At 38.3% G+C, this 27,907-nt stretch overlaps 1 protein-coding gene across 4 annotated transcripts in view; it reads left to right on the forward strand.

Moving 5' to 3' along the window:
* The window catches only part of TEX10 (testis expressed 10), a 55,814-nt gene that overhangs the window by 6,244 nt on the left and 21,663 nt on the right, over positions 1-27,907 (forward strand). For 3 of the 4 annotated variants that reach the window (XM_048289185.1, XM_048289186.1, XM_048289187.1), the window contains 6 exons: positions 4,187-4,430; positions 6,380-6,492; positions 7,276-7,514; positions 12,060-12,195; positions 15,249-15,424; positions 16,189-16,366. In XM_048289185.1, coding sequence (XP_048145142.1) covers positions 4,187-4,430; positions 6,380-6,492; positions 7,276-7,514; positions 12,060-12,195; positions 15,249-15,424; positions 16,189-16,366 — 1,086 coding nt within the window. The remainder of the gene's footprint in view (positions 1-4,186; positions 4,431-6,379; positions 6,493-7,275; positions 7,515-12,059; positions 12,196-15,248; positions 15,425-16,188; positions 16,367-27,907) is intronic. The other variant, XM_048289189.1, reaches the window with a different exon arrangement.

Genomic DNA, 27,907 nt, shown 5'->3' on the forward strand with positions numbered 1-27,907 from the left:
ACTTGAAGCAGGGGAAGGATTCAGTGCTGAGCACAGAACAGTTCTATCAAGTTCATCTTTGCAGTCAGAAGCACGCAGTTGTGGAGCGCTGTATATCAGAGAATGCTTGTATTGCACCCTGGGTGATATGCAGAGTATGATGTACTGTGCCATGTAATAGCTGAAGATGCACTGTATCCAAGGTCTAGGAAAATAAACTTTACATCTGGTATCACCTGAATTGGATTCCACTTTTCTGAGGAGCTAGGTTTTGGTGAAACATCGTGATGTATTTCTGGTTATAAATACTTACAAAAAGATGTTTGCAAGCATGAGGAGGAGCCAGAAGAATAGAAGGAAACATGGCTAGAATCCAAGGCAAGATTGGCAAAGCAAGCTGATGGCAGCAGAACAGAAGAATAGAAAGGGAAGGATCATCTGCTGAAGGTACTAAAATGTTCTCATTTCGTTGCATTTGTGCATATTTTTGGTGTATTCGTTTTTCACAAAGGGCCAGTACAGCTTGTTTTAGTGACTGTGTGTGAAGTTCCAATAGTCAAGAGTTGCGGTAGTGGTTTTTGTATTTGCCACTGAAATACTTTATAATAATCTAAAAGTGTTTAATTCTGGCATTTCCAATCCCAACTGTTGCCTTTTACAGGCATTCCCAGGCCTCTGCTATGGCCACCACTGCAAGGACAGAAATTAGTTGTAATAAGAGGTTCAATACTCAGTGTGTGCGTTTAAAGTCACAAATAGTCAAGTCCTAGCTGTGGATAATAAGTTGACCAAACCATAAGTAACTATTTTCAGTGTGTGTGTATTGATGGTCTTGTCACTAATACTGCAAGTAAGTTTCAACTTTGTTCCTTAACAAGTAGGCTTCCAAATAGCATAATTGTATTCTAAATTTTTTAAGTTCCTGTATCTATTTAATCTTGCAAGTTCATTGGACAGGGATGACACATCACTGATAATCTAGTGATTATGGAACGAGATTTTCTGAATCAGTTTGCAGTATTAGTGCCTAATAAAAAGGATGGATTCTGAGCTTGGAATGCTAGATGATTCAGTGATGCAAATCTTAAGACTTCATTCTTTTCTGTTGTGTGCTAGATCTTCCTACTGTGTGTAAATTAAAGATTGCAGTGTATTAGGAGATTGTTAGAATGTATTCTCTGCATTATGTGCTGACTATGCTGCTTTTTTGCATCAAACTCATTTCAGGTGTGGAAAACCAGAAAGCCTTCACAACTCAAATGTGGTGGTACCAAGGCATGTGATTTTTTTTTTTTTGATTTTTTTTTTTTTTTTTTTTGGACTGGAAGAGAAACAGTTGAACTTCAGATTCTGCTGAGAGAGGACAATATGAAGCTGCAGAGAAAAGCGAAGATGACTTGAGAGACTGAAATGGAAGATGAAGCATAGCCAATAAATATGTATACATGCATCAAATAGAAATGGAAAATGCAGTTCACTCGGTGTGCTGAATGTTTGCTGCAATTGGCAGTGCAGAAAAGGAGGACAAGTAACCTGGCTTAAACTGCGAGCCATAAAAACTTAATAACTTCCGAAAACTTTTCTTGTTTTAAAGAACAGCAAGTTGTTTCCTTATTTTCTGTTTCTTTTACACTTCCTTGACTTCCCTTTGCTGAATTTCTGTTGTCTTCTTGCTGTCAAATGGCAGATATTTACTCAATTTTTGTTTGTTTGGTCCTGCTGTGTAAAAATACTGGCATTTTAAAGAAAAATGACAGCTTAAGGGCTACACAAATACCTTGCAGCTCCCTTCAGTAGTATTTCATACTGATATAAAGGTAATACGCTTTGCAGAGTCACCTTACCACTCAAGAGTAGTGATAACAGATATGTGACAGAGTAATTGACATCAAACCTTCCCAGTTTAAATGAACATGTATTGGTAAGGATAGTGTACTAATCAAATAAGTGCTGGACAGATTACTATAATACTTTGTCATCATCTGTTACTGGCACTTAGATTTTATTTAGCACTTTCATTGTTAACCTTGAATATGTGGAGGAATCTTACCTTGAGAGATAGGAGCTTCTTTTGCAGGGGTACATGAAATATATTCCAAGTATTCTTACCCAAATGCTTTCAGCCTGAGTTCTTCCTTTTTCCTTTCCTTGTTTCAGAAAAGTACTGAAATAGTTGTTTGTGTGTGTGTGTTATACTTCTGTAGGAATCCTCCAGTGTGAATTACCAACTTCTCAGGTTTCATGCACTATTCACTTTTTAATTGGGAGATTTTTGTGTTCCAGAAGTAGATTGCTGAAATTTCAGAGTTCTGCTGTAGTATCAGGTATTTTTAAAAAGAGAAATCATTAAAGACTACTACTTCAGAACAATTCCAGCCAATTACTGAAATTTCAGACTCTCAACTGAGAGCGTAATCGTGTCACAGCATGGCATTTACAGGACAACCTCACTTTCTCAATGAGGTTGTAGTCTTGGTATCAACAGGCTTTAGACTTCATTGTGGTTGTAACTGTAAGACGGGATTTGTCTACTGCATTTGAGATGACTGAGAGTTAAAAAGTCTAAGATAGAACCATTCACCCTAAACTCTTTTTAGTCTGAAAGAAACTGCTGTCTACTGCAGTGCCTGCACCACAGAAAGGAAATAAAGCAACAAAACGGACAAACAAACCAAATTATATTTACTGGATATGTTTCTTGCTGCAATTAATCCTAAGCTTTGTAAAATTTTAAGATGTTTGATAATCGTAGTAAGTACTAAAGATAAAGCAATTTTTTTTTTTCTTAGGATCAGTTATGTTTCCACTTGTCCCTTTTATTTTGTGCTGGAGATCTAAATTCTCTCCCCCATCTTGCCTTCATTGAAAAAGAGCTTGTATTTGTCTCACACTTTTTTATTCCTTCTCCCTGCTCCTTTTACAAGTTGTTAATGCCTGGATTTGTTTTGGTTTAGTAAATTCCTTGATACACTGATATCAACTAGAGAGAAATGGCAGAATAAAATGTTCTCTCATTATTTGTATTATAGATGATTGCAACAACATACAGCTTCATAGAAGGATATAACTAATTGGATAACTTAGAAACGACTAGGGAAAACTGCTTTACATCTTCAATCCAATATGAAATTAAAATATTTGTGAACAAAACATCTGCAGATCTGTGGAAAGTGAATAGTTTTTCACTTCCTATTTTGAGTGTATATATAAAGAAAAATGACTTGGATATCATCACTGAAATAGAAAGGAGTTTAACAGGAGGTTCAGCGTGGTAATCTTACGTATTTTAGGGAATTAGAATTACAATAGGAATTTCCTGCTATGAATTAGGAAACAAAATCATGATGGAAAACAATTTCACAAATGATCGATTGAAACTGTTGTTGCTTTCTTTTTTTTTTTTTGGCTCTAAATTCCTTAATTGCCTGAACTTATCCTGTAGCAGGGTTGGGTCCTATCTGCTGATAATCCCTTCTGAGACACAAAGTGTTTTTTGAGTGGGGGGGAAAGAGTTGGTTTTCTTGATTTCTGGCAGATGTTCTTTTAATTTAACTTATATCTTAATTTTAAATTTTCTTTAACTTCGTTTTCAGATAATTTTAATAATTTTCCATTTAGTTGCTTTTCAGAGCATAATAGCCAAACATCAGGTGGAAACCAAAGGTATATTTTTACAGAAACATTTTTTTCCTCATTTAATATGAAAACCATTGTGTTTATTATAGTTGGAAATGGTTATTAACTGTAATAAACCTTATGCATTTGACAATACCTTGTAGTCAGCTTCGTTATTTTGCTTTAATGGGCTTTAAAGGTCTTTTATTATTTTGTTATGCTGAGTATAATTAATTCCTTCCTGTTGGTTGAAGGTGATAGGATAATGCATATCATATTTCTCCACTTCATAGACTTTACATATAACAATGGGGAAAGAAATACTGAAGTTTAAGAAGTTGTTAGAGAAGCACACAAACTTGCAGGGAAGCTTAGGAGCAGGTTTGTTGTAGATGGTTTGAACTCCCTTTTTTCTATACTGAGATAACTAGCAGGAAAGCCAGCAAACATTTAGCGTGTTTAAAAAGTAATTGTTCCCATTATTCAGAAAACAGGAAAGTGGTATTACTGTAATCTTGTTTTGAAAGGTGTGATCTTTATCTTTTTATCTTTGTTTTGTTTTGTTTGTTTGTTTTTTGCTTTTGTTGTTTAGGTCTCTGACAAGTGTAATGGACAGTGCAGAAAAAGGCCTGTCCTCGGCTGAAAACTTAAAAGGTTTTATTGAGATAATAATTCCGTTACTGATTGAGTGCTGGATTGAAGCATCTCCTGCACAATCAGCTCCCATTCTTGGAAACCTTTTGGAATCAGAATCTCAGCAGCTTATGCAGCAAGTGCTTAGCATAATACATTTATTGTGGAAACTCACAAAGCGACATGATGAAACATACAAAATGGTAAGGGAGAAATGATCCATGGCATAATGATGAGAGTTCATTTTGTTTTGATTAGAGACTAGTGGTTTGCTGATTTGAAGTAGGCAAGATACTTTTATTAAGAGAGAAAAAGCCTAGGTGTTGAGTAGATTTTGAGTCTGGATTTTGTTGCCTCTTACTGTAGAAGAGAATCTCTTGAACTGAGCCATGTTGCAGAAGAGGAGCATTTTGTCTCCCAGATAACCTCTAGAATATAAATTGGAACAAAGTGCAGAATGGAATTGTTTGTTCTTGTTTTTGTTTGTTGAAAAGTTTTGTGGGGGTGGGTGGAAATGAACAAACCCTAAATTTTTGGAAAGGTAGAAGATAATGGTGGTCTGAGATCCTGTAATTGCTTGGTGCAATCTGTGTTGCTGTGTTATGATTGGTCGGATCATAAGACATTGACTCAAAATCTCAATAAGGATTTTGGGAGGTATCCTCTGAAGGGGTTTTTTTGCCCAAGTTATTTTCTCCATCTTTTAACTTGGACAACTCAAGTGCTGGTTTTGGTAACTTTTGCTGCTTTTCCAAAAATCTGGCGAATTGGAAAAACTCAATTTCCACTTCGGCTATTGAGAGTAGTTGGAAGGAATGTCTTGATAGCTCTTGGTTTAACCTGTATATAGGACTGTAGGTCCCTTTGCTAAATGAAAAGCTACATATAGGGTAATTATTGGAAAACATTTGTGGAATCATTACATTAGACCAAAGTTACCCAACATACCCAGCCTTGAGGGAGAGATTCAGTATTTTTGAGCAAAACACACTGTTCCACTTTTTCCTCCTTCATCTTTCTAGAGGCCCTCTTGGAAGTGGGCAAAAAGCAGGCACTTGACCAGGCACTTGACCTGTGGCAGCCTCCTGTCCCTAGCCTTTTTGTGAAGGATCCTGCAGAGCTGCTGCTCTTAGCCATAGGGTGCCTGTATTTTAGTCACATGAAAGACATGCTCCTCTGTCAAGACATGAACTGTTTTGAATACACACAGTTGGATTATGACCTTAAGTTGTTTGTGGGGGGAAAAAAAAATCTGAGGTTCCTACAACTTGTTTTTTTGTGGAGCAAATTTCATTTTAGATAAGTGGTTTGTTTTGTCTTTATAGTTACTTTTATATACAAAATGCACTCAAATAGCTCAGTTTGAAAATGAAAGCTTTGCTTGCTTAATAGCCCTTGGGCTTACAGGCCAAAGTGGTTATTACAGTCACTGTGGAAAACCACTCTGAATATGCTTAGTGGAAAGCTGTTGGTCTTTGAAATAGTTTAATGGCCTTTTTCTGTTCTCAATAGTCAAATATCAAAAAGATTACTCTGCCTGATCAATCCGATAGCAATGCATTCTTTTTTAGTGATGAATTTTGCTGGACACTTTGTGGAATGGTGACTTTGTGGTCTGCTAACCCACAAAGTGAAATTATTTTAAAATACTGAATCATTTTTCTGTAAGGATAGTCTTCCTACTGGAAAATGTTTTGTCAGTGGGCTTTCAGCCACAAGTACATTAATGATAGGGAAAGACGAAAGCAGTATTGGAGTATGTTTTAATGGAAAACTCAGGACAGTCATTGCAAGTTAATCAGAGTCCACTCTGATTTTAAGAACCCTGATAAATTGATGTAAAATTACTTTCAATTCAGATCTTTAAGTCAGTTTAGTACTGCATCTATGCACATAAATATGTGCTAAAAATACAGTGGTTCAGTTAGGATTACATGTTGTTGCTCAACCTTAACTTACAGCATCTTGCTACTGACTTGTTTTCTGAACCTTTATGCACAGCACTTGAAAGTAAAGATGTATAAGCAACTTGCAAACAGAAGTTAAAGTTCCTGGTTTTCATTGATTCCAATAATGAATTTTGGAAAATAGTTGTCTGGATTTATTTAATTTACTTCCATGCTTTCTGTCTATCATCTGCTTTCCTTAACAGGAACTATGGCTTCGAATGAATTACCTTGTTGATTTCAAGCACCACTTCATGCGTCATTTTCCTTATTCTTTACAAGATACAGTAAAACACAAAAAGAAAGATCCATGCAAAAGGTAAGAATAAAATCAATGTCATGTAACAGCTTTTAATTTCGTAAGAGAAGTGAGACAATGTGAGTCGTGCTTTCTTAAATATTAAGTTTTTAATGGTGGAAAAGGAAACTTTATTGCGTATTGCTTGAAGATCTGCAGAGATGGCTTTCTAGGAAGGTTACATTGCTTCAAATTGAGAAGTTTTAGTTGTTCTTTGTGAAAGTATTGTATAGGAAGCTGTCTGAATAGCATCTAATAGAAAATGAAATGGTGCCTTAGGGAAATGAAAGTATTTTATTCAGCTCTTGATCTGGAATTTGCATATTGCTAAATGGTGATTGTGTTAGGCTGACTTATTTCATATTTCTGCATGTTTTCTTCAGCTGACTGTTGAATTACATCAAAACATAGTTCAAACATTCTTTTCACCTCCATATAGTCTTCTCTAGTTGTACTACAGGGCTGGGTAAGCACAGCCAGGAGGGGGGATGGGGCACACTGTGGCTGTCCTGTATGGCAAAGCAGTACTGGAGCAGGAGAAGCCAGACACACATTTCTTCACTATTGAGCTGTTAGAGTGGATGCACCAATTCTGTTTTGGTACAGGCCAGTAGCAAGTTGTCTCCCTTCTCAGCTCCCAGATGTGAGACTAAATTCATGCTAAACTCTGTTCTGAAATCATTCTGCACCTTTGCAGTCTATGTAGAACACAGATGCATGTACAACAGGTATCAGCTGGTGTCCATTTTTATTTCAAAAATAATTTTTTAAAATCTTTCTGTTTTCCCCCTCCCCTTCCCTTAGCAACAGGAACTGTATGAAATCCTCAAACAACGTAGACCATCTTTTACTGAATTTAACCTTGTGTGACATAATGGTTTCATTAGCAAGCAGTTCCACACTTCAGACAGACTCTGGTTGGCTGGACATGATAAGGAAATTTGTGACAGATACTCTTCAGGATGGCAGCAAGTTGAATAGCAAGCAGGTGAACAGGTTGCTTGGGGTGACTTGGAGACTAATGCAAATACAGCAAAACAAGGGTAAGATGAGAAGTTTCTTAAAAGCAAAACTATGCACTGACAAAGCTTGAGTTACTTTAGCGTTTTCAGGTCTGTATTGGACGTTCTCAGTTGTTGCATCATAATGTATTTTGCTATAGAGGTAAATCGATTTTCTTGGTAATATCCCTGCATGCAGCAATGCGAACTTCATTTTCGGAAGGCTGTTAGATTCATACTGTTGATATGCAATGTATGAATATATTAGTGTATCTGTTTTCTGGTTTTACTTCCTAAGATACTCTTATAAATGGGAAGGTGAGCTTTATATTGAAATATATCATGCTGTAGAGGTGCATGATACTTTAATATCCCAATATTTATTTAAAGTCATTAACACAGCTGATAGACTCTCCTGAGTACTGTAAGATGACCATTTTAGTTCTGCGATGATATGTAATGCCAAGATACTTCTGATGGAAGCTGCTGTTGAATATTTTCCAGTGTTTGATTTGAATCCTTTTCCAAGAGAAAACATTTCCAGTTTTGACTTGCAGGACCATACAATATTTTAGCTTGCCTTTTTCTTTGATTTCAAGTACTGCTTGGTTGTATTCCAAATGAGACCTTGGATGTAGGACTTCAAGAAAGGACTTTTTTCAGTAAACCGAAAAGTGGCAGCAGTCTTTTATGTTTTGCCAGTCTGATAAAAATGAGTTCCACATCCAAATAGTTTACAGAAAAGCCCTTAGCAACAGATACAGTTGTTAAAGTTGTAAAATGGAAAGATGTCAAATGTCCCTCAAATATATTTGACAGTTAGTTGTATTTCCTGCCAAATCCATTTTAATTGGGAATTTGTCTATTCTCATGTCCCTGGTGACAAAGGAAATAACTACTCATCTGCACTTCAAATTTAGCTTTGTGTTGAATGCAAATAATAATCCAAAGTCAGAGCCTGTCACACTACCTGAGCTAAAGCAGAGGAATTGCTACTCAGAAAAGTAGCTTCCAAACAGTAGTTAAACTGTTAAATCAGATACTTCAGGCCTTTCTTTGTAATGAAATGTTGATTTTTTTTTTTTTTGACTTTGCCAAACTTTTACCAAATAGTGGGTAACAGCTTGTGTTTTTCTACCCAAAGCAGCCATTTTAGTGCAATAATTTTCCTCAAGAATCCAGAAAATAAATAAGCTTTTAAAAAGTTACAGTGAAATTGTGAAAAAATAATTAGTACGGATCTTTTTTGCTGATCCTGTAAAGTTTCAGTGTGGACTTGGTTTCCTCATAAAGCTGTATCTGTGTAGATGGTTCATCTCATCTCTTCAAGATAATCCTTGTTCAGTACTAAAAATCTGACTAGATGTCAGATCGTAATTAATCTACGAGCCGTAGAGGAAACAAAGCCTTGTCATACTGGAGAAATAGGCTGATGGTTCAACAAGGAGAAGTGCAAAGCCCTGGACCTGGAGAGAAATAAGCCCATGTACCTGTACATGCTGAGGGACGACCAGGTGGAAGCAGCTTGGCAGAAAAGGACCAGGGGTCCAGGTAGAGCCAGCAATGGGCCCCTTATGGCAAAGAAGCCCAGTGGTGTCCTGGGCTGCATTAGGAGTGTTGACAGCAGGTTGAGGGAGGTGATCCTGCCCCTCTACTCTGCACTGGTGTGGCCACTCCTGGAGTACTGTCTCCAGTTTTGGGCTCCCCAGTACAAGAGAGACATGGCCATACTGGTGAGAGTCCAACAAAAGGCTGTGAAGATGATGAAGACACTGGAGCATCTCTCCTGTGAGGAAAGGCTGAGTGAACTGGGATTGTTCAGTCTGGAGATGAGAAGATTTGGGAAGCATCTCATCAATGTATATAAATACCTGAAGGAAGGGTGCGCAGAAGAGGGAGCCAGGCAGGCTCTGTGCGGTGGTGTCCAGTGACAGAACAAGCAGTGGGCACAAACTGAAACACAGGAGATGCTGTCTGAACATCGGGAACACCCTTTTCACTGTTAGGGTGACCAAGCAGTGGCACGGGTTGCCCACAGTGATAGTGGAGTTTCCAGCCTTGGAGATACTCCGAAGCCATCTAGACACAGTCATGAGTGGCCAGATCTAGCTGATCCTGTTTCAGCAGGGGTGTTGGAGCAGACGACCTCAGAGTCATTTATTCCCACTTCAACCATTATGTGATTATATGGAAGAAAAACTTTCCTTCCTTGATTTTATCTTTTTTTTTTTTTTTTTGATGCTTCTCTAGAAGTTTTGAACTCCATATTGTTTCAGATAGTACTGCAGAAGATAGGTTTTAAACAAATTCAAGAGTTAATTTTTTTTGTATGTACTATTTGACATTGAGATTAAAGCCTGGAAGGGTATGTATTTTTTAGAAAGTGAGAAGCGAGCCATTGCCCTAAAAAAAAAAAAAAAAAAGACAAAATTGGAGCACAGTGGAAATCAAAAGAGGGTAAATTTACATAGCAAAACCAAAAGAACTAATGAAAAAGAGATAAAATAAAACCATAGTGAACCTCTTGTGCATTATGCTGCACAAGCATGGATCAATTTTTCCGGATTGCCTGTTTTGAGTAGGAATTTATGCTCCGGTGACATGCACGTCCCCCTTTTTCTGTGGACATCTAGAAGAGCTTGTACCTGTGGTGTCTGAAGATTTATCTCCATTGTTTAAGATCAAACTTGGGACTTCTCTGTAATTAGGAGATCTGCTCCTTTCTTGGATTTCTCAGGTATGACTTCAACAGCAGCTTGCCTGCTAGTTGTGTTTTTGATAAATTTTCTTCATGTAACAAAAGAGAACACACTCATTCACTTCAGAAGGAGGCTTGACATGTGCCAGTTAAAACTGAAGTATTTTAAAACTAATGAGTTCTTCAGCTGCATTTTGGACATCTGTACAATGTGGGCCTTTTAAAGTATTACTTTTTAAGAGTACCTTTTAAAAGTGCTTTCATTTTTAAACTTGTCCTGTTCACATGGAGCAATTCATATAGTAGGACCTGTTTTACTTAACATGCCACAGAGTTATTGGGAAGTAAGTGAGAATTCTAGTTACTTAGAATATTTATTTATTTTCATATTTTTTCAGTTGAGTTTGTCAATTAGCTATAAACTAGATAAAGATGTAATTGTTATTCAATTAAGAATAAGCCAGCGTTCTGATTAAAAAATGCTGTCTGAGGTGAATCTTCACCTGAAGAATATGTGAATTGAGTAAGTTTATGCTCCTGATGCATTGAAAATAATGTAATAATATATATCTTAGTTACATGGAATATTAGAATGGATTTTATTTTTCTGTTGAAAAATGTTAGATTTCAGCTTCTGAATGACTCCTGCATCATGCACGTGACCGTGCCATTTCAGGTGATTTTTGTAATGTGCTTTTTAGTAAGAATCCCCATATATTGAAGGTGAGTAAGAGTTTTACAGACAAAGACTGGGCCCTGATTGGATCCAGAATAATTTTTAGAATGGAGCATTCTTGTTGGTCTCTGTGGGCAGAAGCAGCTGCTCTGTCCCGTGAGGAACACAATACCTTATCTGGTTTTGTACATGTAACTTGCTAAGGCTGATCTGTGTACCTGGATGAAAAGACAGACGTTTCTCAGCTTTGGTTTATGAAGATAATGAAGTGATTGCTGCTACTTAAGTATGCCTTAATTGGATTGAATTCCTTGGGACCACAAGCTCTTCTGAGACAAACTGAATCAAGTCTCATACCCTTCATGTATTGCTTAAGTTTTCAGATGCTTTCCTATTCTTTCCAGGCTTGTCTTCTCTGAATTCAGGTATTTTTCCATGCTTTGTTAATTTTTCCATCCAGTGTTTTAGTCTGGTTTCCAAAGAAAATGTTTGGTCTGTTTCTCAGTCTGTTACAGTAAGTTCTGTGTTTGCTGGCTGGTTTTAGCCAATTTCATCACAGTGACAGAGCTTTCTTACGTTATTTTAAGTCTGGTGATAACACATGGTTGATGAGAGCTTCAGAGAAGGAAAGGTTGCAGGGGAGTTAGCAATTCTCCTTGCAGTGTCTTGCCAGCAGCCTCTTGAGGTACTTATTTTCTGGTTAATTAGCAAGTGTAACTTGGAGCCAGCTGGTTCAGAGACAGGGAGAGCTGGTGAGGTTCGTGTGTGTGGCAGGGAGAAAGGGATAGCACAGAGAGAACTGAAGGCACTGTGACAGTGGGGTTTTGGGGAGCAGAAGTAAATGAGTAAAGATTGGTCTGAGGTTACTAGGGGGAAAGGATTGGAAGAACACTGTGGAAACCAGGAATTTATTTGTTCTCAGCTACCTCACAACCCGTGCACTGTCTTGTCTTTAGGAAGTTCTGAAGTTTTCACTTGCATGTTGTTGCTATTCTTCTATCTGGCTCTTTCATAAGCTACGCAAGAAAGGGTTGTTTCAATGGTTTAGAAGTTAGTCCAGTAGTTACTTTAAAACATTTTGGTACTTCCTTGTGGAATTCAATGTAGACAATTGAAGGTAAAGATTGTAGCTCTGTGTGTGTGTGTGTGTGTGTGTGTTCATGTATAAAATCCGAAGATTAAGAAGTATTACTACTTTTTTTTTTTTTTCCAGTAGCAACGGAACCCTTGATAAAAGCAGTATATATGCTATACCAGCAAAGGAATCTGCTCTTTCCAGTCCGTACATTGCTTTTGAAATTTTTTAGCAGAGTTTACCAAAAAGAAGATTTGAGAACACAAAGAATCAGGTAAAAAAAAAAAAGGGCGGCTTATTCTTTCTCATTTCAAAATAGTACATTGGTATCAGGAGTGAGAATACTGAATTTATATATAGATGTCATAAAACTTAATTCTGAATTTATTTTCTCACTGAAACTTAGTTTGTGTTCCCTGTGAGATGAAGATGTATCAGCTTAGTTGTCTGTCTTAGCATAAGTACTAGATAGATCTTAATGACGTAAATTTTAGCTTGAAGTACACTGCTACAAGCTTATTGTTACTGGCTGTGTGGCAGTCAGTGGATGTGTCAAGGTTGTGAAGCTATAGCCATGGAGCATTTCCATTATTTCAGCCTGAGGTCATGAGCTTTTTTTTTCCAGCCTGAGGTCATGAGCACTTAGTGCCTTTTGGTGTTCTGATAGTGGCTGTGTAGCCTCTCTGACTTACTTTATTCAAAAAAAAAGATTCTGTTGTTTTAGGGGTGTGCCTCTAAAGAGACTAGGTTTAAGAAACTGTCCTTCTGGGCTCCTGGTTCATCATGGGGTGTCTATTAGATCATGGGCAGCTCTTAGATATCTGACTTTCTTCAGATGTAGTAAGAGGAGATTATTCTCTCTATGTAATGCTGTTACAACAGTTTTTCATTCATCAGATGTGTCCAGATTATCTCTAAATCTTAACTTTTCCAGAAAGTATTTTTCAGTCAAGTCATCTAGTTCCAGCACCGCAAAAACCTTAAACACAAATCAGGCTGCATCAATCCTGGCTCGTTTGGGAACTGCAGGTCCCCTTCAGGTACTGTAAGGTAGCTCTAACGCTTTGGGGAGACCTTTTGTTCTCCAGGCTGAGCAGCAGCAGCTCTCTCAGCCTGTCTTCATAGAAGAGGTGCTCCAGACCTCTGATGATCTTCATGGCCTCCTTGGGCTTGCTCCAACAGGTTGATGTCCTTCTTATTTCTGGGGACCCAGAGCTGGATGCAGCGCTTCAGGTGGGGTCTCACCAGAGCAGGGTAGAGGAGCAGAATCCTCTCCCTTGACCTTCTGCCCACACTGCTTTTGATGCAGCCTGAGACACAGTTGGCTTTCTGGGGGACGTGATCTGTTTCTGCCACTAAAAAAAATCAAACCTCAGGTCTCTCAGAAGTCCTGGCATCCACTAATGTAGTCAAGCTTTGGAAAAATTGTTCCCTTCTACAGCTCCTTTGCTTTGTTACATCTTCTGTTGTGGTAATGCCTGAGTACATGTAATTAGATCTACAGCCAGAAATAATCTAATGCTATGCTCTGAACATTATAAAAAGTGTAGGGAATATGAAGAAAAGGAAAAAATGCTTGGGAATATCCCATTTTCTTCCTCTTTTCACACAGAGTGAAAAAGAGACCTTTTTCATACTGACTAGTTTCCCTGAGGTTATATAACCGCTGTTCTCTGTACTTACCTGAAAGTCTGGAGAACCTCATTCAGTTTCATGTGATCATATGACTATCTGGAAAGCTTTAACTTTCTATCTTTAGGCATCACAAATAGCAGTAGTTTTCCTGCTGTTCCTCTTAGTCTTCTACATGGATCTGTGACATTTTTAGTAACATAAGAATGAAATCTCAAAAATTCTTTGCAAAAAAGTATGACTACACTTACGTCTGACAAGACATTTGAAGACAACACAATATTTGTGTACTACACTGATCCATTTGTTTCTTTTAGAAACAAGTGGGGTTTTTTTAATTTCTTCAAAATGTGGACTGTTCGGTAGCTCCTGGATGACATTCATGTTGTTCTATTCAGTTTGACGTCATAGCTCCTTCAGCCCTCCTCTGACTGTTCTCCTCATTCTTCTTTTTTTTTTTTTTTCTCAGAAGCTTCTCAAAAATAGTCTAAGAGAAACAGAATTTACATTGGAGCATTTTTCCAGAACTTTTTAATGAATTAGTTTATTTTTAGGTATGTCTGATTCAAGGATAAAGTAAGAGCTTTTGGCCTGTTGCTTGCTGCCTTGTGGAAAAAAGAAAACTTGACTGATTTATTATACGGTTCAGAATTAAGTTTCATCTTGATGTTTTGGTTATCTTGTCTTTGGTTATCTTCACCTAATCACTGCACACATACGTGTGGTCATTGTGTGTATTTATGCATATATAGTCTGTGTGTGTGTGCACATATGCATTTATATACTGGTGAGGGTCTGAAAAGGCTATTCAGCCTCACAGTCTGCCTTCAGCACTGACCTATGTGAGATGCTATAGGAAGAAGACAAGAATTACTTTTACATAATACTCTAAGCTTCCAATCATTTGAAGCCTCTTCTTCCTCAGTGTGCAGAGCTTCTGTGTGTTTATCACTCAGTGGATGTCTGTATCATGAGCTTTGCTCATAATTGCTTGGACCAGTCTAAATCAAGAGCAACTGCAGCATCCTCTGGCAAGGAGTGACAAAGCTCAGCTATGTCAAGACCCAACTTACTTTTGCTTGTTTAATCCTGGCTCCTTCTAGCTTCATTTGATACTAGCATCTGTTCCCATCTGTGGGAAGATGAATCAAATGTTTTATTCCCATCCACTATTTCCATGTCAAGTGATTTGAGATCTCTGAGCCCACCTCCAACTCACCCACTTCAGTTGTCTGTTCTCCAGGCTTTTCCTACTGTTGAACAGTTCATCTCTTTGCAAGGCCCTTCTCTCTTGTGTCATGGGTACTTAATTTCCTTGAAAAGGTTTTGGTTGACAGGTCTTTGAGAGTGAAATAATCTGTATCATCATCATGCTACTCTTGTTGACATCTTCAGAGACCTACTTTGAACTTCTTGGTTTACACTTGGCAGTTTTTTTTCTTGTGATCATCACTTTGGTAGTAAGCTGATGAAATGCTTTTGGTTGGTTTATAAATGGTACTTGATTTGAAAAGCCTGAGTGACATAGAAATTTTAGCCTATGAAAGATAGAATTAGTCCATACAGTTGTTTCAGTTTGAGCCAGAAAGGAGAAATAAAAGCAACTTACTCAAGAATGGGAACAGATATTTTTGTGGTTTTTTGTTGTTTTGCTTTTTTTTTCCCCCTCCAACTGATTTTTCCCTCTTTCTTTAGAAGTCGAAGTAAAGTTTTATCTCGTTGGTTGGCTGGCTTACCTCAGCAACTGGCTCTGCTTGGCTTGAGGAACCCTGAGCTTTCCAATCAGCTCATTGATATCATTCATTCTGCTGCTTCTCGTTCAAACAAGGAATTGTTGCAAAGTTTACAAGCCACTGCTGCTCGAATATACGGTAAGACTTTTACACTACTGCACAAGGAATTTTGTCCCTCACCTGGCTGGCAGGTTGCTATAGGTGGAAAATCCTGTTGTTTCCTAGGTGAACGTAAAGACTGGGTGGGGGGCAGGGTTGCAGATTGGTTTGGTCCCCTATAATAAAGGTTAAAATGAACTATGTGTGCCATTTACTAAAGGATAGTATAAAGATTTGAGATCTTTAGTTCAAGTTAGCAACTAGTTAGACTGGAAGCTTCAGTTTTTGTGTGTCAGAGAATCACAGAATCATTTAGGTTGAAAAAGACCTCTAAGATCATAGAGTCCAAGCAGTATCCCTGCTCTGCCAAGTCCACCACTAAACCGTGTCCCCAAGTGCCACTTGTGTTTGAACACTTCAAGGGATGGTAATACTAGCACTTCTCTGGACAGCTAGTCCAATGCCTGACCATCCTTTTAGTGAAGAAGTTTTTCTAATATCCAATCCAAACCTCCCCTGGCAAAACTTTAAACCATTTCCTCTCATCCTGTCACTTGTTACCTGGAAGAAGAGGCTGACTGACCCTCACCTGGCAGCAACCTCCTTTCAGGTAGTTGTAAAGAGAGTTAAGGTTCCCCTCTCGGCCTCCTACGTTCTAGGCTAGTACTGCCTTTTTTTTTTGTCCTTTTTCCCCCCCTCGTTGATGTTGGTTATAATGTCCTCATGTCAGCCAGTAGCTGAGGTCGTTGGTCAGTGCAGGCGGGGTGTCTGGGCTCGTGCTGACCGTGCGTTGTGTGCTGCAGATCCGCTCGAGGGCACGCTGGTGCTGCTGCCGGCCGAGGCGCAGCGGCGCCTGGTGCAGCTCGTGTACTTCCTGCCCTGCCTGCCCGCCAGCCTGCTCGCCTGCCTCAGCCGCTGCTGCATCATGGGCAGGATGTCCTCCGACCTCGCCGCCACCCTCATCGGCATCCTGCACATGAGGTACCGCGCTCTGCGCCTGGCTCTGGCCAAGAGCAGCCTGTGTGTGAATGTTCAGTCATAAAGCGTGAACTTTGTGATCAGTTTGCACACAGAAAATCAATATGACGTGCTGGCACTGATGGTGTGAGGCAAGTTAATGCTTGAGTCAAACTTTACTCCTAGCCTTTTGCTTTGACTCTGTCTTTACAATGCCTGATTTTCTCCAATACGTAAGAAAATCACACAATTGTTTAGGTTTGAAAAGAGCTTTAAGACCGAGTCCGGGTGTTAATCCAGCACTGCCAAGTCTGCGTCTAAACCATGTTCTTAAGTGCCATATTCATCTATCCCTATTATTTTATTGTCTTTGTATATATTAATGAAGTCTACCAAGAATTTTCATCTCTAAATACTATCATCGGTGCTTTTAATACTGAGTCCTTTCAGTAAGGATGCAAAGCAGCATTAGCTTATCTCTTACAAAACCTGTAAGGCTGCACAGTATTGAGCACCTTCTACCCAGAATGTCATCACCAGTGGTCTTTGTCCTGTCACTAATTGCAGCTTTTCCTTGTAAATGCTTCAACCTGACACAGCTGATTGTGAAAAACAACCAACCAGTTTGTTTCTCATGTTCTGCTTTCTTTCACCTCACTTTTTGTCCAATTACCACACCTAAATAGCCAAATTACAGTTGCTAGGCAAGTGCCTTGTTTGAAATTACTCATGCTCTTGGTTTTTTTTGTCCTGGCTTGAAAGAGGATAGGTTTGCCTGTGAAGTCAGGGAGAGAGGCTGGTGTTCCACTGAAGTGAGTGGAGGGCTTGCTGAGATTTCACAAGGCTGTTTTGCTTTGCTGCTTCTGGGAAAAATATGTTTTTCTCCATTGGTCAATATTGTGGAACCTTGAATAAACAAGCAGGAATTAAGCTTATATGAATTATGCTTAAGGTGATTCTTGATGCTTTTAGGACCTGAAATGTTTTTAATCAAAATGTAACACAACACAGTGTACTGCCAAATACAGACCTGTTTGTATTAGCTGTGTAATGTGTGAGTAAGGTGACTAACATAAGAAACGATAGTGGTGAGATTTATATCCTATATATATAATGCATTACTGCTGTAAAAGTGAAATTCTGTCTAGTTTTGGGAAGATGGACATCAGATTTTACTTTTAATAATGAAAAATTGTCTGTAATATACTGGAAACTCAGTGGCAAAGTATAACCAGTTCAGAGACAGTCATTGTAAGAACTAAAGTCAGTAATAAGCACTCAGGTGCTTATTTTGTTGTTAGATTTTAGTGGATCTTCAATGTGGGAGATTTTTGTAGTAATGGAGTGCCTGTTATCTAAAAACTGCTATGAAGCTGCAGGTGGGTTGTGGGCATTTAACCCTTTTGGCAGAAGACGCAAGTGGCAGACAGAGGGTAGTGTTCTTACCAAATTTTGTAGGTTACCTTCTGAAAACGGAGCAGGAGGAGTAAATTCTTAGTTTTCAGAAGTGCAAAGGAAATGTTTTGATTTTAATCTATGGCATTTGGAACATGTTTTAAACTTAAGTTGGATTCAAAGATTGTAGGTAATCAACCCAAGAAGTCCATCTGAAATCGCTAAACGAAAGAAAAATGTACTGATGTACTTACAGTGGTGCATTTTCTTGTATTGAAAATCCCTGTCAGTCCTTTCTGGAAGCCTGCAAGTTTTGATGAAACTTGAAAAAAATATGATTGCTCTTGACTTAGGATTACTTTTATTTGATAAGGTTCTTACTTCATTGAGAGGGATTAGTATTAAGGACAGGAAGTTGATTCGTTTTCTTTAGAAGCACATCTGAAAATAATACAAGTTCTTGGAAAGATTAAAATGACTCTTTCGTAGACAAAGTGAATGCAAGGCATTGAAAATGCATTCTTACCTATAATATCCAAGTTAAAAACCTGTACAGGTTTTAACGTTTAAAAGCTTATAGGTGACACCATTTTTAGCTTTGGCTTAGATGAAATGTATTTTGGGGAAGACTCCTTTTTTTTTCTTGGTTTGTTTTTTTTTTTTCCCCAGTCATCATGACTGTAAACATTTTATCCTAAATGACTCATCTAGGGTACCTTAAAGACTTAGAGAAGCATGAGGATAGAAATGTTTGTGGCTTGAGGGGAGTGTCCAAAAAAAAGTTGCTTTGGCTAAGCATGCAAAGATAGGGAGTAAGTAATAGTAAATATTAACTTTTCAAGAGTAGGAGTCTAATACTTCTTTTTCATTGGGAAATAAGTGGTACAGTCTTGAAAACAGTAGTAGGTTTTCTAGATATGAACCGTAGCTGGGCTTTATGAGCTTCATAACCTGTTACTGCACATAGGATAAATAAACAAATTTTCTGTCTTTGATCAGAAAGGCCAAGCTGAACTATTGTATCCAGTTTTGTGGCTTGTTTTTAGATAATGACATGGACAAACTGGAGTGGGTCTCAAGAAGAGGGAAGAATGATAGTCTGTAAATTGTAATAATGGGGAACGACTGATGAGGCTGGGAAGAAGTCGCAGTCAGTTGTGTGAAGGGCTGTTGAGGAGTGCAGTTTTAGCAGGATTAAAAATACAGACCTTAAATGTCAAGAGAATGTTTGGTTTGAGTGCTAGCAACATTTTATGAAAGCAGAGATGCATACTGGAATAGGCTGTGTAGCAAGGGGATACAAATATACTTCACTGGAAATAGCTTAGTATCAGGCAATCAGTTTGGACATGGATGGCAGAGGGCAAAGCCTTGAAGAAGTAGAGGGACTGGCTAACTCCTGGTCATCGTTTACAGCTCTTGTGGTGCTCAGAGTTAAACTTCCAAGTTTGTCAAATAAATGGTGCTATTAAAAAACTTACGTAATGCCACGTTTCTGTGCCACAGCTTGGTTCGTGGAACATTTTCTGTACCTTTAGATTATGACTTGCATGGAGAAACTGTCCATTCATCAGGAGCTGTCATTTATGAGTACCCCGGTGCTGTCAGTAGATGGCGCTGTTTCTCTTCTTGTACATTCCCGTTCTCTGTGCTGAGGGGAGATTCTCCCTAAATTTCTCTTCTCCTATGGAATCTGCTTGTCCGTCAGGCTTTAAATATATTGCGTTCAGGAGTGTCAGAGGGTTTGGTACTTGGTCTTAGTTCTTCAATAGCCTTTATTCCCGCGCTGTTTTGACTGGCAGAGAATGGCTGTTTTTACTTGCATCCAAGAGTGCACGTATGGAGCCATGTGTATTTGTAAGGGAGCAGCTACATTAAGGTGGATTCACTGAGAGTACCTTTGGATGATAATAAAACTTGCAGTTCCCTGAACAATCATTAGAAACTCAAGGAATTCGTAGGGTTTTTTGTGTGTGTGTGTAAACAATAAAACTTAATAGTAACTGTATCCGGATGGCTCAAAGCACAGCCCTGTGATTGTATCAGGTGGCAACATTAAGTTATAGTTGTGTGTTACCTTTCAGACTTTTTTATTTATTAGAAATGAATTTTGAAAATATTCAATAGTTTCACTTTTTATTTTTGCAATGGTGAACTGAATACCCAAGTGGTCTGTAGGAGACCACTAGGTGAGCGCTGTGTGCTGAGAATTAAGATGATGCTGACAATATTTCCATGTAGAATGGGAAGGTTTCTCATCCTGGGAGGTTGGTTACTGTCTTGGGGTAACTGACAGTTACTATACTGTTAAATTATTGGAATGGTTTCTGTAGTGATTTTGGTCTACATTCACTGAAGCTGGCTGAGGCCAAGGACTGTTCTGAAAAAAAGCTGAAATGCAGCCACCCCGTTTTGGTTGCTGGTATGAACATGGCCAGATTTACACTAATTGATCATGATCTATCTCTGTTGCCAGTGAACAGACATTGCTGGTGTTGAGGTCACTGGGATGGCTACAGCTGATGAGTTTCAGGTGAAACTGAGGATTAGAAGGTGTTGTAGTGGCTTAATTTCCCTGCTCTTCTCCTCAAATGCCTGCCTTGTGCCTACTGTATGGGATCTGAGATCTAAGTAGCTTCAATAAATCCAGGCAGGTGATGGAAGTGTGCCAGGGTTTTGGGGTATAAGTCATACAGAAACAGGTGAGGAAAGGTGTGGAGTGACATAAATGAACAGTCTCTCACTTCTGCCTGAGAAATGAGAGAGAGCAACTTCTTGACAGGAGATGAGTTCTCCGAGTTGGCCTCTGATTTAAGCCTCTGATGAGCTTATATTTATGGAGAAAAATTGAAGGGTCTGGCTAGTATTTTAGAAAGTATTTTGCATCAAATCTACTGGATGGTTTTTTTTTGTGATCTTTAGGTGGTACCACTTTGATATATTGAGATAGACAGTTCATCTTGGTGCAGTGTGCCACATTTCCAGAAGAATTAACTTCAGTGTTTATTTTTCGTTCATGATTTATTGGAATAACTGTTAAATAATCAAATAGTAGTTCTCTGCTAGTTAGGGGTGAATGGTTTAAGTGTTGGTTTGGAGTATATAATATATGACATGAGTAGCTCTTTGGCTTGAAGTTCCAGTCTTAGGTTTGCCTTGACAGTGGAGTTCTGGTAATCCCTTGAGGCCGTGGATATGGACAGGTAGACAGTTCTCTTCAGGAAGTGAAGAAATATATAAATCATTGATGGTCTGATAGGGGCTAAGGTAATAAACTTTAGCAGTATTGGAGGTAAAGCTGGAAAAATTTTTGGTGTAATCTCCCTATGCCTACTTTCTGCATTAATAGGGCAGAAGGGCTGCTTCAGACTAGTTTTAAAGGATTAGTGAGGCATATGCTTATTTTTTGATCACTTTTTGGAAGACTGACTTTGAAGCAAATATTTTTGTCAAATATGGAAATGTATTAAATGTTGTAAATGTACCTTCTTGTATAAGGTAGATTACGTTGTTTGCCTGACAAAGTGGAAGTCTGCTGTTCACATACCAAGCTCAGTACTGTTACAGTTGCAGAGAAACCCATTTGCCAGGCTCAGTGTTTTTGGCTGCCACTCAGTGACTTTGTGGTGATTGGGGGTCAGATACTCTTGCAAACAGATTTCTCTTTTTTCCTTCATTTTGTATATGGTGCTATGTTTAAGATTAGTAATATATAATCTGAGTATTTACTGTTATGTATTCTATTATGTGAATTGTGGATTAAGAAATGCAGATTATATAAATTAGGAAATTAGATTGCTGACTTTATGGGAAAATTTTGCTGTCTCCTCTCATTCCTTGAAGTACAAATAAGGAAACTGAAATGCGATTTATTTATGTGCCTTATTTATGCATAATAGTTATGGTTGTTTTAGAACTTTTTATCCATTGGAACAGTGTGTCTGGAAATTATTTCACTGTAATAGAGAGTTGGACAGATAATATTTCACTGTCTAGATGAAAAACAATGGGAGTTAATTTATGGCAATTTTCTCTTGAAGTAGAGTGTCCATAAATGTGATCTCCAATGGCTTCAAACAGCCATTTCTTGTTCTTGTGGGACTCCTTCCCTGCTGGGGTCTTGCCAAGAGTTGTTTCTGTTGTTGTAGAAAAGGAGAAGGGTGAGGACCATATAAATAAAAGCTGAGTGCTCTCTGGCATAAATTGTGTGGGAGTTGCAAGTTTTCACAGGTTTGAGATAACCCTGGGGGTAACTTGCATTCTGCTTGATGTAACTGTAAATGGACTCTCCTCTTAAGAGGTAGGGCCTTTAAAATATTCTGCTGCTTTCCAGACAATAATGGGGGAGCTCAGCTGGCATCTCATCAAGCATCCAGGCATGCCTGTTGGTTCCTGCTAGCCTCTGGAATCTGGTGCTTAGAAAGAGCTGAGGTGGATGTTTTAACATTTGTTTGCTATAAGGTGTAAAATTCTGTGTCATCAAATATATTCCTGAGAGATGTTTTAGAGTTATAATAGAGTTCTTTATAGATACTTCCTTTGTAATTAAATGCTACTTTTTCTTTATTTAGCCATCCTAGTTATTTTATCTGCAGCCTTTGCCAGTACAGCATGAGAAGGCGCAGTGAGAATGCAAAGTGTAGCTAACGAAGACCCTCTATACTACTTGATAGAAGAATTATTGAATGCATAATTGTAGTCAAGAAAAAGAAAAATAGCACATTCCCCCAAAGTGTTTGCAGCCTGGAGAGAACTTGGAGAGGATATTACAACCCGTTATTGTGGTTAGCAATACTGATAGAGCAACTGAATACAATAAGTCTCATGCAAATAAAGTGTAGAAAATATACCAGGACAGTATATTTATTTTAAAAAGACATCAGCAAAATGAAAGTTTTGCTAAAATGAGCTAAATTCATATTAAATGAATAACACAAAAAAGAGGAAACTCTCAATTCATTACAAATGGTATGTAATGGAAAGGCAGCTCAGAACATCTTGGAGACTAAGTCAAAAATCATACATGTATAGAGAGGTATAGTAGTTATGAATGGGTTGCTAGGAAAAATGCAACAATAGGTCTGTGTTCACTGAAGTGCCTTTTCTGGCTGTATTTTTACACCCCTCAATTTAGAAACAAAAAATAAAGGAGGAAAGTAACAGAAGTGCTTAACGCACTATTGAATAAGCTAACATTAAACTAAACGTTAGAATGTGCTTTCAAAGTGCTGTCTTTTCCCTGTTGGGGTACCACTGAGGATGAAGGGTAAAAAAATGATCTGTTTTCCTTGCTGCAAGATGAGAAAGGATCTGTAGTTCTTGAGAATCAAACCCTGGGGTGGGTTACAGTGCATTCCTTCATCCACATCTGGTCAACAAATTTCCTTTTTTTCGCTCACTGTTTTGTAAATGTCCAGGACTTGAAAGAGTGAGAAGTCCAAGCTTGTGTTTAAGGACACAGCCCCTAAATTTTTCCCCAGGTCGGTTGTAGTATGATGTTCCTAATCAAAGGGAAAAGAATTGTGTTGCTGCACTGCAATTGCCGCTGCCCAGTAAATGCCGTTTGCTCGTTAGTGAATGTTTCTTCTGATTTGTGCTCTCATTTATAATGTGAAAGCAGTGCTTTTTTTCAGACAACCTCTGCAGCTCTGGAGCAAATGAGCAGCTGACAGGCTTACTTTTAACAATGCATAGCTTAAATTGTTGTTTTCTTAAAATAGGCTTCATATTTTTCCTCAAATCCCTGGTAATTCCTTTCAGATGTTTGTTGTATTTTGCCACGTTTTCAGATGGAAAGACTTGATCCTTCAAAAGACGTAATGAAAGTTAAAACAAAAAACTCACACTAACAAACCAATGCCTACACGTGGTAACCTGTTGGAGGAAAAGGAGGATAAAAACCCCTCACTTGCTCTTGGAGCTTACATTCAGGCCCTGTGCTACCTGGAACTAAGTTGGTCCAAATGATGAGATGGGTATATGGTTGGGGAAGTATTCCAAGATTCAAATTCAAATTTTGGGGTTTTTTTGAGGTTTTTTTTAGCAATTTCAACATCATTTTGTCACAGTCATGGTTTCCTGTCTTTTTCAGAACTGATATGAAAACTGAGAGTGCTGATCCTCATTAGCAATGGAACTCAGAACTGATTTGATTAAGTTGATGCAGGACATGAGTTTATACTTTATTGCAATTGAATTTCAATCTGACAAATTATTTTTCATTGAAGCTGAACAGGAATAAACTGTGCCAAAGCTCAGATAAATATTGGCACAGGGCTTTTTAATGTTTTAAAAGAACATGTTTTACCAAAGTGCAAGTACACGCCTACACTGGGAGAAAATGTTGTAGATTTTTCTTCATAGAGGTGCAACAGTTGTGGTGTGGTACTTGCATGTGATTTTGCTCCTTTCAGTGTGTTATGTTGCTTATACACACACAGTTCCTGACAATGACAGTATGGGAGTGTTTGGGATGTATTGTAACATACCTTTCATGCTTATAGGTAATTCCATAAGTGATCCATTACCTCGTATTTGACAGGTGTTTTTACATGTAAGCATGATTTTAGATGGCAGTCAGACAATGCAGCGATCATTACACAGCTGGCTGGCTCTAAGACATGAAGAGTTTGTAACAGTCCTGTGAGAAGGCTGGCTAGAAGAAACACCTGTACAGTGTTGTCCCAACATGATTTTATCAGCAGAGCAGTGTTTCTGGGCTCAGACAGTAACCCCCAGGCAGTGTGCTGAAGGATTTGAGTGGGTCTTCTAGAAATAAGGGAAGGATGCTGCAGTGTCTGTGTGGAAGTCTCCCACTTCTGATGCCTACTGATCAGTAGCTGGACAGCTCTGTGTTGATAGATAAACTCTGGGCTGATGTTGAACTTAATGTGTTGAGAGAGCATAGGTAGCACAGGTCATAAAAATAGGAAGTCAAAAGAAGCAAGGAAGCCTTTTCTCTACACCTCTCTGTGTATCAGTAAAGATTTTTTTCTCAATACAATGTCTAGTTGATTACAGTGGAAGATTTGCAAATGGTAAAGGGGTGCTGTCCTACGTATCTGTGGCCCTGGATTGTGAAAGAAAACTCAGCCCTGTTTCATGCAGTGGAAACAATTCCTTATGCTCCTTGGTAGCAGTGTGATTATTTTGGCTATTGTGGAAGAACCACTTTGCTTCTCATGTTTCCAAGGCCTTAACTGAACTCTTGGCTACGCCAAAAGAGCTGCTCAGCTGTATCCTGATGAGCTGCAGAACAACTGAATGTGGGAGGTGCTGGTGTGTCATCTTCAGTGTTAGGTAGATAAAGTGACCGAATTGCTTTGTAAGGAGACAAAAAAAAGACAGGGTAGCCTTGATTAGCTTACACTTCTAAGTACTTTCGTATACTAAATAATGCGAGTGCTTGTGGACTTTTGTCATCTCTCTTTCTGGGTTGTTCCTCAGTAGTCACTGTGGCCCAGGGAACATGAGCCTCCAGTGATGTCTGTCTTCTGCCGTATGAGCTGATCAGTTCTACCCACCATCTCCTGCCTTTAAACCAATTATCTCTGGATGTAAGGATCTTTGCTCCTACCCTGGGGTTGCTTAGATTTCTAGAATGTTTTTTCCTCAGTATTATAGGGTCTTCCATATTCATGTGCAGCTACCATTAACAAGATTTCTAAGAGATGCATAATGCAAAAATTGTTCTTCCAGAAACCATTCTGTCTGTTCCCCAGCATGACACAGGTGTTCACGTGTCAGCTCATTTCATCCATTGTTACAGTGTGTATTTGCCTAGTGCAGGCACTGATGTTACAGACCTTAGTTATATGGAACCTATTTTTAAAAATAAAGCATAACAACCAGCTCAAAAAAAAAACAAACCCAAAACACCAAAAAAAACCCACACCAAAAAAAACCAACTTAAAAACCCCCAAAAATATCACGGCTTTTGTCACTCCATACTCTTGCAGGTGTCAGGGAAGTTCTCAGATATCAGGTTGCTCACAGCTACTAGTTCAGTTCATCCTTGCTTTGCCATGGAGTTCTTTTGCAAGGTGAATGCCATCTCATCCTGGCAATTCCCTTCTGGTTTGTTGAGTTCCATAATATTTTGTTCAGCTGAAGTTTCAACAGGTTATCTTGAGGAGAACCAGCACAGTTTCTTTGGTGATCAGAAATGGGTAGAGTCCCTGTAACTGCTGTCCTATGGCAATCAAGCAGGCTAAGGCTATTCTTGTGCAGTGATTGTCTGCTGGGTGTACAGAATCTCAAGAAGATTTCTGCTCCTGATGTGTTTGAAGGACAATTTAATAATAAATTATTAATAGTATCTTGGTGGTTAAAGCACTTGCTGAGGTTGTGGAAAGTCTGTGTTCACTGTCTTCATCTGAAGGGGAGATTGATTTCCTATTTCCTAGCACAGTGACTTAGTCATTGAACTATTTTGAGGATGTGTACTTAATAATTTTATTAAATTTTATTAAATTTTCACAGAGTTGAGGCCTAGAATGCAGTTAGGTTTTTCTTCAGGAAATGAGTGAATCAGCTACTGACTGTGCCTATGACTGTTTAAATGTTCTGTGCAGAACAGAAGTATCAGTGAAAGAAATAGAGGGGAAACTCCTTTTACAATGATTTTTTAACCCAGAATTAAAAAAACAGTTGTGGGAGGCATTGGTTTAAATCTGTAATCAGTGGTTGATAAAATCAATTTAAAATAGGATCACTTACTACAGTACAAGTTTTATATCTCAGGCTGTTGTCTTGCCAATATTCAAATAATTCTGTAAAGCTCCAGGAATGCTCTGCACTAGATATTCCTAATTATGAGGTATTGGATTTTATTTTCCTTGAACAGAAAACAGAAGCCCTTAACATTGCACTTCTTGAATGTTACAACCCTCACATTTATGAGCAGAAAGGTGATAGTTATTAATGCCTCAGAAGAACTGTGAATCTTTCATTTGCTTTATCATGTTTTGCTTTAAAAATATGTGGAGACTGAATTCGGGGTTGAAATTAGTCACACTTTTTTTCAATTTTATTGCTAAAAAAAAAAATAGAATCAAAACCCAAGTCAAATCCAAATTCTAAGGAAAACTTGCTTAGCAAGTGCTAGACAGGTGCATTGCTGTCTGAGCTGGAGTTTGAACAGTGTGTTTTACAGGAGGACAAGGGGGAGGATAATTTCTAAAATTACTGCAGCAAGGTTCATCAGAGTTCTTCTACTAGAGACCTCTAAATTACCCAAAGACTACTTATGACTGTATAAGCCAAAATCAGCACCTTAAACCTGAACCATAAATCAATTGCTAGCTAGTTGAGGTCAGGAGGCACAGAGATAGTAGTCTGCTGTTGAGAAATAACCACTTGTGCACAAACTGCAGTTGTTTTATTTTGCAGCTGTGTGATACAGCCAGCCTGAAAATAACAACAGCATGAACTAAAGTAGTGAAATCCGTCTGGAGTTAAAAGAAAAGTTTGTAGCAAGTGATAAAAGGAATGCAGTGCATACTTGCTTTGACTGAAAAATATTTGCTATGCTAGTGACAAGGGAAGCAGTAATTTTTAAGTTAATTAGATTCATCTTTTCTTTTAATACCATTTGGTGTACAGAGCAGGTTACCTAAAGGTGCAATTCTAAACCTCATAAGAGAGGTTCTCACAGAGAGTGTGTGACCTTATGGAAATTACAACATGTAATTCCTCATAGCTAATGTGGGTTTGGACTATTTGACTGGAGAGGTCTCACTCATACGCAGTTTGATAACAGGTTCCCATTGTCAGTAATAATTTATTCAAAAAAGAGAAGTTATAATGTGCTTATTACCTGTCTTCCACATATAAAGCAGATAATTTTTTTAGTCAGATGTCTGACATGTAATTTACAAGCATCTTGAAAACGCATTTTAAAAGTGCACACAGTCCCTAATTATTCATGGTAGTCTTAATATATTAAGCAAAGATTTTAAAAATAATTAGTGATGTAGTACATCAACATCTGTTCTAGAATTGAATCTCTCTTGTTCTGTGTTATCTTATTTTTTATTTCCTTTAATGCGAACTTCAAAATTGAGCAGCTTTAACAAGCGTCTACATTATAGGCACTTGGGTTCTAAGGTAATTGAGGTGATGACAGCTGGTTAAACTTGTATTTAAACAAACTTCTGTGCTGTAATGCTG

Source organism: Corvus hawaiiensis, chromosome 30 (genome assembly GCF_020740725.1).
Source record: "Corvus hawaiiensis isolate bCorHaw1 chromosome 30, bCorHaw1.pri.cur, whole genome shotgun sequence".
Lineage (NCBI taxonomy): Eukaryota > Metazoa > Chordata > Aves > Passeriformes > Corvidae > Corvus > Corvus hawaiiensis.